Source organism: Callionymus lyra, chromosome 15 (genome assembly GCF_982586985.1).
Source record: "Callionymus lyra chromosome 15, fCalLyr1.hap1.1, whole genome shotgun sequence".
In the NCBI taxonomy this organism is placed as follows: Eukaryota; Metazoa; Chordata; class Actinopteri; order Syngnathiformes; family Callionymidae; genus Callionymus; species Callionymus lyra.
The window spans coordinates 16,256,674-16,269,765 of NC_141832.1; the positions used below are offsets into that span (position 1 = coordinate 16,256,674).

The following is a 13,092-nucleotide window of genomic DNA, read 5'->3' on the forward strand; positions in this document are numbered from 1 at the left end:
TATATATAAACATATATATATGGTAGCTTTTATATAATGTGTATTGCTCAAACATTTATTGAATTTTGTAATAATGATGGTATTTGGAAATTAATTCTATACTAACTTAATTTAGCACAATATGTAAGGATACATATCTAAATAAATAAATTGTGAAAACAATAATTATTGCAATTTAGGAGTAAAATAATGAGCGAATGAGTTTATTTTTAGTGCAGCACAAGTTTCCTTGTTGCCATGGCGACAACACTAAAGTTTAGCCAGATAGTTTTGTGCTCGATGTTTACATAACTTTATCCAGGGATGTAATTCAGGTGAACGTATGCAAACGTGCTCTTAAAGGAGCAGCTCTGGTTCATACACACCTCAGAAGTCATTAAATCCTGGACGTAACCCGAGCGTGCCGGGTCATAATGGCAGCTTGTGTCTGAGGATTTTCCCTCAGCTCTCATTGTCTTGGGTTACTCTGCTGACCTTTTGAGTGCTACGAGGATTGTTGGGGGGTGAGGGGGGCGCGATGAGACCATTAGCTCCGCTGGACTGAGTCGGCAAAAAACCCCAGAAAAAAAAAAAAAAAAGGTCACTCCAAGAGAGTTTGATCTCTTGAATTGTTGTTTTGTGACGCTCCCTGAAAACGAGCGAACGGCCTTTATATGGAGCGTTATTAGCTGATATTTCCTCGCTCGTCTCTGCAGCGTGAAATGACTCGACTGCAAAACTCAATTTTCTCCTCCTCCGAGGAAAAACCATAAAATCCCAGACATTGATGGTAAAACTCTGTTCAGCGTTTCAGTCGTTTCAACAGAATTACAAGGATGATTAGGTCTGTAACTACCAATAATAGTGATGTACTAGGATCATGGTTGTCTATAAGTGGGATTAACTAGCTTTAACCGAAAAACAGGAAGTAGATGTAAAGGTAGAGAGTGAAATGAGGCTCAACGTAAACTTTAAAGTTTATATCTACGACACCCGGATTCATTTGAAATCACTCACTTTGTACTATTTTTTATTTTGTTTATTATATTCTTTTGTTTTTTCGCCCCTTTTTTGTGTTTTCTTGTTTTTAAACAATTGAAAAAAATGAAATCGTTATCATGATCATCGCTTTTTTATCCCATTAATCTATTTTTATATAGTTTTTTTTGGTTTGCAAGTTGTTTTTTGGTGTTTCTTCTGGTGCTTGATTTGAAAAATATTTTCTACTTTTCTCGACAAAAAACAACTCAACAATATTCACCCCCTGCTGGCGGAAACTGAAGGTTGCAGCAGAACTTGAACGACTAGAACTGTTCAAAACAATACTATTACTTTGACAACAAAAAAAGCCTCATATCTTAAAATTTTAATAAAAATGTATACTTATTTAAATAGCAATACTTTGTTCTGCTTAAATTATTAATTTAAATGCAAAATAAATGCACATTTTCTTGACTTTTTCAGTTGAAATTTAAAAAAAAAGATAAATTAAATCAATGAATTACAGATTAAAATGAATGTTTTGAATCTCTGAACACCACTGATTGTAACGTGAAGCTTCATGGAGCAGTGTCATTATATTCATAGTCCACTAGATGGCGGCCTCTGCACTATATTCCACTGTTCTAATGAAACATCACATTAAACATAAACATAAATTATTTTTAAACTGATGGCGCCACCTACTGACCTTATCGAGATGACACTGTTTCATGAAGCTTCATCACTAGTTAATACGAATCAAACGACGGATTAAAGATTACGGGACTTGTGAAGAACAAAAACGTTTCATTAAAAATAGCCACAATTGAGCCACTGGTGTAATAAACACTAATGAGACTTTAAAGAAAACGCCAATTTATTATTCTTCCATCTCATAGTTCAACTCGGGAACTTGGGTTTTAGCCCAAAAAGAATCTCTTTCCGATTCTATTCCTGATAAATGATGTGCAGTGCGAGCGTCTAATGAGGAAACCTGGAGGCTGCGAGAGGCGGAGAAGAAGGAACAGCTCGGCTGGTTCCTCGATTAAACATCTCAGCTGCTGCTTCGTTTGACTCAACTTTTTAAATCATACGTGACTGAAGTAATGACTAGATTCTCTCTTTTTCTCTAACTATTTAACCAAGTGCTGGTTCTGGACGGATTGTTTTTCCAAATGTAGAGAAGTTGCAAGTGCAATGAACACATAAATATATATATATATATATAATGGGTAATGTATGTACACTAGGTTAATAATTGTGGTAGTTTAGGAGACAGTAAACACCAGAAGATGCTTTTCAGTTCTTTACTCGACCTTTTGCTGAGTCAGCAGATGAAGTTCTTCTGCAGCTGCAGCTCCTCCACACTGAGAAGAAGTAGAAATGCATGTACGCCCAAAACAATGAGCTCGACACTCATTTATATTTAAAACAAGATTATAGTTTTTAGTTACAATAGGCCCTACTGTGTCCTTTAGCTTATTCTCTTTTTTATATATTAACTTGTCTTTAATTTCTTTGAATTAATGAGTCTTTTGAAAATGTATTTTAATCTGTGATTGACAGTTTTGAATCAAATTTTCTTTGATGCAACTTAAATTAAAATGTTAATCCACTCGCTCGGCCAATTAAACAATCCTTGTGTTCTTCGGGGATAAAATATGAGAATTTACTTAGAATGAGAGTGAAATAAAGTTAGTTTAAAACGAATTGCCTCAGGCTTAAAGTGGCCTGAAAACAAATGTGTTATCATAGGGTCAAAATGACCCAAAGGCCCGAAAACAAATGTTATCTCAAAGCCAAAGTGACTCAGAGGCCTGAAAACAAATGTGTTATCTCAGGGTCCAAGTGATCCAGATGCCCCAATAAAATATCGTTTTTTTCTCAGGGTCAAAGTGACCCAGAGGCCCGAAAACAAATGTGTTATCTCTGGGTCAAAGTGACCCGAAGGCCTGAAAAACACAAAGTTTGAACTCATTTAAATTAAAGTTAAATTCACTTTGAATCTAATTTAATCAAATGTTATTGAATTTCATTCATATATTAAATCGTATATACACACTTAATGCAATGTTGCTTATTTTATTTTATTATATTTAATTCATCTCATTTTATTTTTTGTTGTATTCTATACCGTCATCTCCACGAAAACAAAATCCTGTGTTATGTAAACAACATTTGTATTCAACGTATACCGCTTTCATCCAGTCTTTCTTGCCATCTTTGACATTATATTGAGTTGTTTAGACGACCTGACAATAGTCTGAACCTTTGACGCTCACAATAACATGCTGAGCAAACAAACTCTATTTTTATCCAGCTGACGTTGACGTTTTGTCTTCTTCCATACATCGTTTCCTCTTTCAAATGTTTCCTGTAGTGAAACTGGAAAAAAAAAAAGTTTTTGTTCCATAAATAAATGTAAAAATAAGAATATGTTAAGGTAGTTTCTAACTTACTTTACTATGAGTTCTGTTGTTGAAACATTGTTTCTTGTCTCTAGTTCGTGGAGACCATCAGCAGCAAGCAGACGGAGCTGGACACCTTCATCGCGGAGGGATACAAGCAGGCTTTGTCCGAGGAGCGCCGGAGGTACTGCTTCCTGGTGGACCGGCAGTGTGCAGTGGCCAAGAACGGCAGCGCCTACCATGGCAAGGCGAGTCCCTGCAGCACATTTTTGTATTCATCGCAATAATGGAACTGTTCTTTGATACGCTTTTATTGCACTTTATACATGTTTTCTTAAGTCATTAATGCCATTTTTATTTTTTTTTAATGGTAACATTCTATTTGCACTTTATTAAGATTAGATTTAAAATATGTTTGATAATGTATTTAACCTGAACCTGTCCTAATTTTCCTTTTCTTTTCTTTTTTTTATATTTATTAACAGCAATTATTCTATTTTTCTTTATATAAAATATAAAATATATTTTATATCAATATTTAACAACATAAAAAAGACTTCCTGTGATACAGACCAACTTTTCCTGTTATTACTTTTTTTCTATTTTAATTTATTTATTAATGGAAATTACATTTTTATTGGACTGTATATAAACATTTTCCTTTTATTTATTATTATTATAATTCATATTTTACTTTTTTTTTTAATATCTGATAAAAAATATGTGACATTTATAACCAAACATAGTATCATAAATACAATGTTATTTTCTACAGCTTTTTTAATTGTAATGGTAACATTTTCATTGCACTTGTTTAATTATTGTATTAACCTTTAGATTAGGTTTAAAATTTAAATTATATTTCATTTTGTATTTAACTTAATACTGTCCAAATTTTCCTCCCTATTTTTTCTTTATATTAACAGCAATTATTAAAAAATAATTGTGCAGGGTATATATATATATATACATTTTTTTTAAATAATTAATTATATTTTTCTATATATAAAATTAGAAATATATTATATTTTCTTTCCATATTTAAATGATATTGAAGAACTTTACTGTTATCATAAAAGGAAAATTCTACTTTAATTTATTTCTTCTTATTTATTAATTGCAATGGCTACATTTTTATTGAACTGTATATAAACATTTTCCCTTTCTTTTAATATTATTATAATTCATATTTTACTTTATATTTATTTTTTATTTGTTCAGGCTTTTCCTTGATTTTCTGGAACTCCTGTTGTGTTATCAGTTTTATCTTGATCTTTAAAATATATACTTTATTGAATATTGTTTTGATTGTTTAAGCGCTTTGTGACCCTGGTCTGGAAAAGCTCTATACAAATAAAAATGACTTACTTACTTACTTACTTACTTACTTACTTAATATTTCTCATATATAAATCTCAAATGGAAAATATGTTACATTTATATCCAAATACAATTTCCCTTATTAATTATTTTATTGTATTATGTTGCTTGTAATATTCTTCCCACTCAACATCATTAATTTAAATTTCCAAATTTTAGAAATGTATTCTAAAATGTAGTGTTTATATTTATATGAATATTTTTTTTATTAGATTCATATTTTCAGTATTACTTGTTAATATATATTTTACTTGTTTCATTTATCATATTAATAACAACTCTTTTGTTTCTGTGTAGTTTTAAATCGATTTCATATGCTTTTTTTTTTAATTTTACATAATTTAACAAGAACCTTTTGTTGTTTTTAGTTTGTTCCTTAAATGTGGAATATTGCGGTGAACTCCCCGAAGTGGATTTCAATCTTTCTTCCTTCAGTCTTGGGAACACAGACCCGCCCGACCTTTTGAAAACTAGTGTTTAAACCTTCCGAGGAGTTAAAAAAGCGTCTCCCTCCCCTCTCCAGAAAGCTCTCAGTTAATAAATAACTCTTAGTCGCGTTGGCTCTGACCGCTCATCTGAGGCTCTTTCATTTAAAAAGATATTAAACCTTCACACAATCCCCCCGGTGACGCGCTCGCTTCAGTAACGCATCAGCTTTAAAATGTAGTTTTCCTTGGATCAACGCTCCAGCCGAACGATGATGAATCTACATCCTTAAATACCAGCGCAGGTCCGAGATGTTTGTTTAAAAATGTCGCCATCGATCATGTGGAGACTCAGAGAATACGTTTCCTGTTTCTGCAAAACAAAAAAACTGGTCCAGGAGCTCCGTCCAGAATGGAGAATGTAATGGAGTGCGTCGGTCTACTGGGAGAACTGGTGGGTGTGAACTGTCAGTCTGTGACTGGAGGACGACTCTCGTGTTGTGCGTCTGTGTGTGTGTTGTGTGTGTTGTGAGTTTGCAACGAGCGGCGGTCATTAATCAGAGCGTGGGCGTGCGTGGGAAGAATTCACCTCCGGCGAACTGAAGATGCCTCCCCCGAAGGATGTAGTTGTGCACGCGTGAGTTTGTGTTGTCGAGTGAAAAAAAAAAAGGGAAGGCTCGCACATGAACGCCGTCTTCCGAGAACGCGTATGTGTGTGTACACGCGATACATTACTTTGAATACAGGCCAGGGGTCAAAGGTGAAGGACGCGGAATCGTGAAGCAGATTTTTTTTATTCACAAAAACAGAACACGAGTGAGTGATGATCATAAATGGAGAGAGTGTATTAGCAAGAATCTCGAGATACGTGTCACAATACAACATTACGATATATAATGACAATGTAGTAACTAGTATACATTTGAAGTATTGTCGAGTACTCTGGTGTTGCAGAATTTACAGACCACATGACTCTTGAAGTCGTAACTACTTCCATTTGTTTTCAAATCAAAATATGTCCAAACATCAGCTTTAAAAGCTGCTGGAGTTGACTGTATCCTCTTGTCCTCAGTCATCTGAATATGGAGACTCGGTCATGAGTTTTTTGCTTATAAACATGACGATTAACAAGTAAAACTGTGTCAAAAAATATAGGATGGTGTAGCCGCAAGAATCTGGCGATAAGATACGTACCACGATACAGGGGCAACGATTCACTATAATACAGTATAGTACTGTAGGACAACAATATACATTTGTAGTATTGTCGAGTACTTGACTCTGGTGTTGCAGAATTTACAGACCACATGACTCTTGACAAAGTCGTAACTGCTTTCATTTGTTTTGAAACAAAAATATGTCCAAACATCAGCTTTAAAAGCTGCTGGAGTCGACTGTATCCTCTCGTCCTCAGTCATCTGAATATGGAGACTCGTCATGATTTTTTCGCTAATAAACATGAGGACTGCAAAGTCAAACTGTGTAAAAAAAAATATATATATATAGAATGGTGTAGCTGCAAGAATCTGGCGATAAGATACGTACCACGATACAGGGGCAACGATTCACTATAATACAGTATAGTAATGTAGGACAACGATTTACTACTAGTATTGTACTTGACTCTGGTGTTGGACAATTTACAGACCACATGACTCTTGATGAAGTCGTATATGATTTCATTTGTTTTGAAACCAAAATATGTCCAAACATCAGCTTTAAAAGCGGCTGAAGTCAGCTGTATCCTCTCGTCCTCAGTCATCGACATAACAAATAGCGGCCGGAGGTTTAATCGCAACAAAAAAATTATCAGAGGCTGTAAAAATGTGCATGTCAATTGTAAAATAAAAACAACAAATTAAAAAAATATATATATTTTAAATATTGATTGAAGTATATCCCATTAAAAAATTAAATTAGAATACATTGCTGTAAAATATCACTTTGGTATTGCGAAAAAAAAATATGGCTGTATTTAGGTGTATCAATATTTTTTACATGATTAGTTATTATAGAATAAAATGACAATAAGAAAAAATAATTCAAATGCATTTTTGGAAGAAAAAAATATATAGATACAGTATCTCGAAAAAAAAACATGTTTTCTTCCACCCCTTATCATGCATAACTAAACCTCTTTTCCTCACTTGAAGTAAAACCGGGTCCTAAAGTCTGCGTCCTCTGCAGGGTAAAGACCTGCTGACACAGAAGATCCCTGTGTGGCAACAGGCCTGCTCAGACCCCAACAAGCTCCCGGAGCGAGCCATGCTCCTGGCCCAGCAGATGGGCTCGTCTGCCATCGGAGGATCCAGCCCCCTGCACTCCTCCAAATCCAACCTGGTCATCTCGGACCCCATCCCGGGGGCCCAGCCTCTTCCGGTGCCCCCGGAGCTGGCCGTCTTCATGGGGGGTGGACTCGGGCACCCAGCGGTGAGTTTGGCGGGGGTTTTTTTAAGTTTTACTTGGGCTGTTTATTGGTAAGAATCTGGCGATATGTATCACGATACAGGGGCATCAATAAGATATATCGGGATACTGTAGTAACAAGTATATATTTGTAGTATTGTTGAGTACTTGACTCTGGTGTTGCAGAGTTTACAGACCACATGACTCTTTTAACGAAGTCGTAAATCCTTTCATTTGTTTTGAACCCAAAATATGTCAAAATTAGCTTTAAAAGATCTCTGTATCCTCTCGTCCTCAGTCATATCTCCAAACCTCAGCAACAGAAAACATAATTAAACATAAACAATAAATAAACAATACATTTATTTATTATCAATAAAGTTCTACCTATAATGATCAGAAGTTAAATTGCAACACAAATAAAACCAATAAAAACTGTCAATATTTTCAAGTTAATTGTACATTCAGCACAATTATTTGTTTAATGTTATTAATACTGAACTATAAACTATGAAATAACTACGATAAAAAATAAATGTTATTTTAAAAACTAAATAAGATTAAAATATATAAATGCACATTTAAAAAGAAAGGACTGAATACTATCAACACGGTATTGTGGAAAAAGAATATTGTGATATTTAGGTTCATCAATGTTAATATTACACCCATCATTTTCAACTGCTTCACAGTAATGGGTCGACAACGTGAGCCTTTTTCTATCGCTTGGTAAAAATCATGACGATACCTAGAATTAACGACCTTGCTGTTACACTATTACCACACCAGGGGGAGCCAAAAGACTTCTTTTAAGCTTACAGGTTGGGTCTTTAACAATTAAGGAGAACTTGGGCAAAACTATGATGCACTTTATTTTAAAATACTTTCAGAATTCCTTTATATTAACAGCAAGGATACACTTTATGTCATTCCGAAAAAACCCTGCGTTAAACTAAATCTGCGAAGTAGAAGTGACTGTTACATTTTATTTAATTGAACAATAGGTATTTAAAATTTATTTGAACCTACAACCTCAGCATTGCATTTGAGACGCCATCGCCCTCAATAACGCCGAACTGAGCAGCTCCCATAATGCTTTGCCGCCCAGCAAACCAATCGGTGCCGTCCTTCCCTTTCGACATAGCAACAGAAAAACTTAAATACAGTATTTTTGAGACTGATCGGCCATCACGAAAATAGACGTGTGGAAAGGCATCATGGGAGTTCACTGTTTTGTTGGCACCATAAGTTGGGTTGCTGTAATAATTGCTGTGTCCTGCCAAGTCCTGTGGTGTTAAATTGTATCTACTGTTCAAGCGAGATGTGGCGAAGAAAACACTGTACTCGCATTTCTGGATGAAAAGTTTTTCATTTTTGACCTCATGCCGGCTTCATAAATACAGCCCAAGGTTGACTTGCTGACCTTCTGATTCTTCTCCAGGGGTGTAGACATGGATGATACATGAATATCAAACTTTTTTTTTTCCAAGTTTCTTGGGAACATTTTGTTGCTTTAAGGGATCTAGAAAGTGTTTGGTTTTCATTAACTTTCTCATGAATCTTTGGTCTGAATGTTTGTTGTTTTTTTGCGATGAAGATGTTAGCTTTGAAACATTGGAGCTGGAAACTCACAGAGGATTTCACTCCCAAACAAATTATTTATCAGATGCTCAAGTTCAAACAAATGTCGGACAACTTTCTTCAAAGTCGACTGTTGGCAAAAACTTCGGTGTCTCCGGCTCTTCAGAGGCTGATCGGTCCTGACGGCATGTCCATGGTGAACGGGACGACAGGGGTCCATGGAGACGAGTACTGGACGGATGGGGGGACCATAGCCGTGTCCCAGGTCAGGCCTTCCTCCCCTCAGACCCCGGCGCAGGGTCCACCCCAGAGGCAGGTCAGCGATGTTTACTCCAACACCCTCCCGGTCCGCCGGCCAGCCCCCGCCAAAAACAAGAACCCAGTGGGTAAGACTTTTTTGTTTTTTTCTTTTAAATGGCATCAACAGCGTCTCAAACCAAAAGACGAATGATGAGATCCACATTATCTCGTGCAATTGTTGTGTTTCTAAAACTTTGAAGAAGAAGAGAAAATATTGAATAGTACAGGAAAGTGCCACAGACTCTTCTAAGGATTATTTAAACAGTTTTTAATTCCTTTAAAAGTCGAAGTTATACCTGAGGTTTTACGGATCTCCGGCAGGAACTCGGTGAAGCTTCATGAAGCGTCGCTCTCATCAGATCTTTGCGTTCTGATCTTTGGTTTTAAGCAACTGTTGACATTATTTTAAAGCTTTTAAAGATCGTCACAAGACACTGTGTCATGAAGCTTCATGAACCCATCATCGGAATTTGATTTTTCCTCCTGCGTTTGAAGTATCGCTGTGAGGGTGTCGACTTGCACTTCATGATAATTTGCAGTAGGGGGAGACGAACATGTATTTTTTAAAAAGTCTAATACCAAAAAACTTTTGAGCTGATTTTTACCCTATATTTATGCGTTTTATTTGCCTGTTATATTGACAAAATGATTTAATTTTGCAACATTTTCCTGAAAAACTGGAAAACAAATACACAGAGGTGTAAGAAACAAAAATATTTTCACCGCCATATATATAAAAAAAATCATATTACTCAATCGATATTCAACTTCACTGTATTGATTTTTTTTAAGATAATGTATATATTTATATATGTGTCTATGTGTTTGTGTGTGTGTGTATATATGTGTATATTTATATATATGTATTTTTGTATATATGTATATATTAAATTATATTATATTTTTTATCTTTTATGGTTTATATCTCAATAAAGTGTGTGTGAAATAGTAATTAATAAGTAAGAAAGTACATTTTTTTCATGTACAATTCACATGCGGATATTCAGACTGTTTGTTCATTTTGGTGTTGCCATTAAACTTGAGCCACTAGAGGTAGCGATCATTAAATCCTTCGCAGCTAAAGAAAGCGTGGAATCCCACAAGTTCTATGCGATGACTGTGGACGAGAGGATACAATCCAGTGGCTTTAAAAGCCATTCAACCATAAGAGAGCGGAACAATAACAAGATGTCGCTCAAATTTAGTTTCTCCTACACTGTTCAGAAAAATCTTGCATTTGTAATGAAATATATAGTATTGTGAGATTGGTGTATCGCTACAGCCCTGAATATACTACGGGGGTGTCGAACTTATTTTAGCTAAGTGCCCAAGTAGGTCGGACCGGTAAAATCAGGGTATAATTACTTAAAAACAATAATCCTGGGAAGATTTTAGATCTTTTTATTTGGTCTCGTCTACTCCGTCCCTGGAAAGTTGTGGTATATGTCGGCATAAAATTGGAACACACAAGAATCTATATTTATTACTATTAGTGTCATTTTTATTATTCATTTGTGATTTTAAGATGGACTTGAGGTCGAATCTGGATGCACTAGTTGATCTCAAAGGTGTCTATGGTGACTTAGAAACTAGAAAAATAGCAAAACATGCTTTTTTTGTAATCAATTAAACATGTTATCCTTAAAAAACTGGCTTAAACTGCAGTTAACATCAAGGTTTAGTCATGAGATGTTGTGCAACACCGTTTAAAAGGTTGTGTTTATCAATATGGTATTGTAATTGTATTATTTAGATATACTTCATATTAAAACAACAAGTGGTGATTAAACATACATTTGTTTTAGTTACTCATCTTTATAGTTGGCATGGTGACGAAGGTAAAATCCTTGAGCGCTGAGGTATACTGTGAACACACCACAGCTTGTTTCATTCACTTCTGTGAATAACTAAGAGGATTAAAAATGTTCTCGGAACACTCAACACTCAATTTTTTTGTTTTTTGACAGTGACGAATTGGGCAAATGAGCGTGCCAAAGGTGTTCATTTTAAAAGTAAAAGCCGTAATAAACGGTGCGAACAAAACACAAAAAAAAAAACCCACAAGACAACTCACTATTTATAAATCGTTAAATTGAACATTTTGGTTCTTTTGCCCAAAACTTTGTTTCCAACCAACACCGGATTATTTTTCTTTTTGCTCTGCATCTTACTGTTTTTTTATTCCTCAACTTCCAAGTATGTTTTTTTTATGTTTTCGCTTAAATACTATTTATCTAAAGGTTACATTGAATGCTAACCTATTTCAAAGTTTACTAATAAATGATCGATACAATATGTTTTAGTTTCAGCGTAAATGAGGAGAAAATAAATTCGGAGCTTGTGCATAGTGAGGGAAAAAATAAAGGACCCAGCACAGACCCTTGTGGGACCCCAGTAAGCAAGCTAGTATTTGGAGTAATGAAGCCCCAGGAGGAGGCGCTCTTGTCTTGCCAATAATGCGAGGTTTTATGAAAACGGTAGTGATGAAGCTTCATGAAGCAGTGTCATGTTGTTTAGAGGTCAGTAGGTGGCGCCATCAGTTAAAAAATGATGTTTCATTAGAACAGTTGTTAAAACAAAGGGAAATAGTCCAGAGACCGCCATCTAGTGGACTCTGAAAATAATGACACTGCTTGATGAAGTTGAGAATGACGCTTCATGAAGCTTCATAAAGGCCGTCAATCCTTAAGTCTACTAACTGTGGTTTCTGCGTGAAATGAGGCCGAAAATAAGACTTTTGTAAATCCGACAGGCGAGACCAGGACCCTGCCCAGATCCAGCTCCATGGCCGCCGGTCTAGAAAAGAACGGGCGCGCTCGCGTCCAGGCCATCTTCTCCCACGCCGCCGGCGACAACGGGACCTTGCTCAGCTTCTCCGAGGGCGACGTCATCACCCTGCTGGTGCCGGAGGCCCGCGACGGCTGGCATTACGGGGAGAACGAGAAGAATAAAATGTAACTTCTTTTTTTATTTTAATTGAAAGTCGTGTTCTTCACCGGATTTAACCTGGTTCTGGTTCAGGCGCGGCTGGTTCCCGTTCTCCTACACGCGTGTGCTGCCCGACAGCGACGCGGAGAAGCTGAAAGTGAAGTAAGTTTTTAGTTTTTTATGGACTCCCATCCCTCGTGGACACATGTTGACTATATATATCTATATATTGAATCCACTCCTGCAGCAGCCTGCACCACGGGAAAAGTAGCAGCACCGGGAACCTGTTGGAGAACGACGGGTCGGTCCCGGCCCCTGACTACGGCCTGACCGCCCGCCTGCTGGCCCAGAGCCTCGCACAGACCCGCCCACGCCCGTACAGTATGGCCGGCTTCGGCACACAGGTAAACAACCGGCGGATGATGAAGCCGTTGCATAATGAACTTCCTTGTCTTCGCAACACGCCGGCTGCTTCGATGATATTCATATCTTCTCCTAATAAGCTTCTTTTTTGACCTGATTTTCTGCAGCATGACTCACACACACACACACACACACACACACACCCTTCTATCTTTTCAGAGGCGAAAACTTTACCCTCATATTGTGAGTCAGATCAAAGACCAGATTTTAACAAATTTAGAGGCATTTTAAATACCTTTTTTGTGTTGTTTTTGTATTGTATTTTATTGATTTAAATTTCA

At 36.2% G+C, this 13,092-nt stretch overlaps 1 protein-coding gene across 5 annotated transcripts in view; it reads left to right on the forward strand.

The window, feature by feature from the left end:
• The window catches only part of LOC148065115 (BAR/IMD domain-containing adapter protein 2-like), an 86,673-nt gene that overhangs the window by 64,916 nt on the left and 8,665 nt on the right, over positions 1-13,092 (forward strand). For all 5 annotated transcript variants that reach the window (XM_087808761.1, XM_087808760.1, XM_087808756.1 and 2 more), the window contains exons 7-12: positions 3,464-3,616; positions 7,361-7,603; positions 9,327-9,546; positions 12,213-12,414; positions 12,482-12,550; positions 12,636-12,792. In XM_087808761.1, the coding sequence (XP_087664887.1) occupies positions 3,464-3,616; positions 7,361-7,603; positions 9,327-9,546; positions 12,213-12,414; positions 12,482-12,550; positions 12,636-12,792 (1,044 nt within the window). The remainder of the gene's footprint in view (positions 1-3,463; positions 3,617-7,360; positions 7,604-9,326; positions 9,547-12,212; positions 12,415-12,481; positions 12,551-12,635; positions 12,793-13,092) is intronic.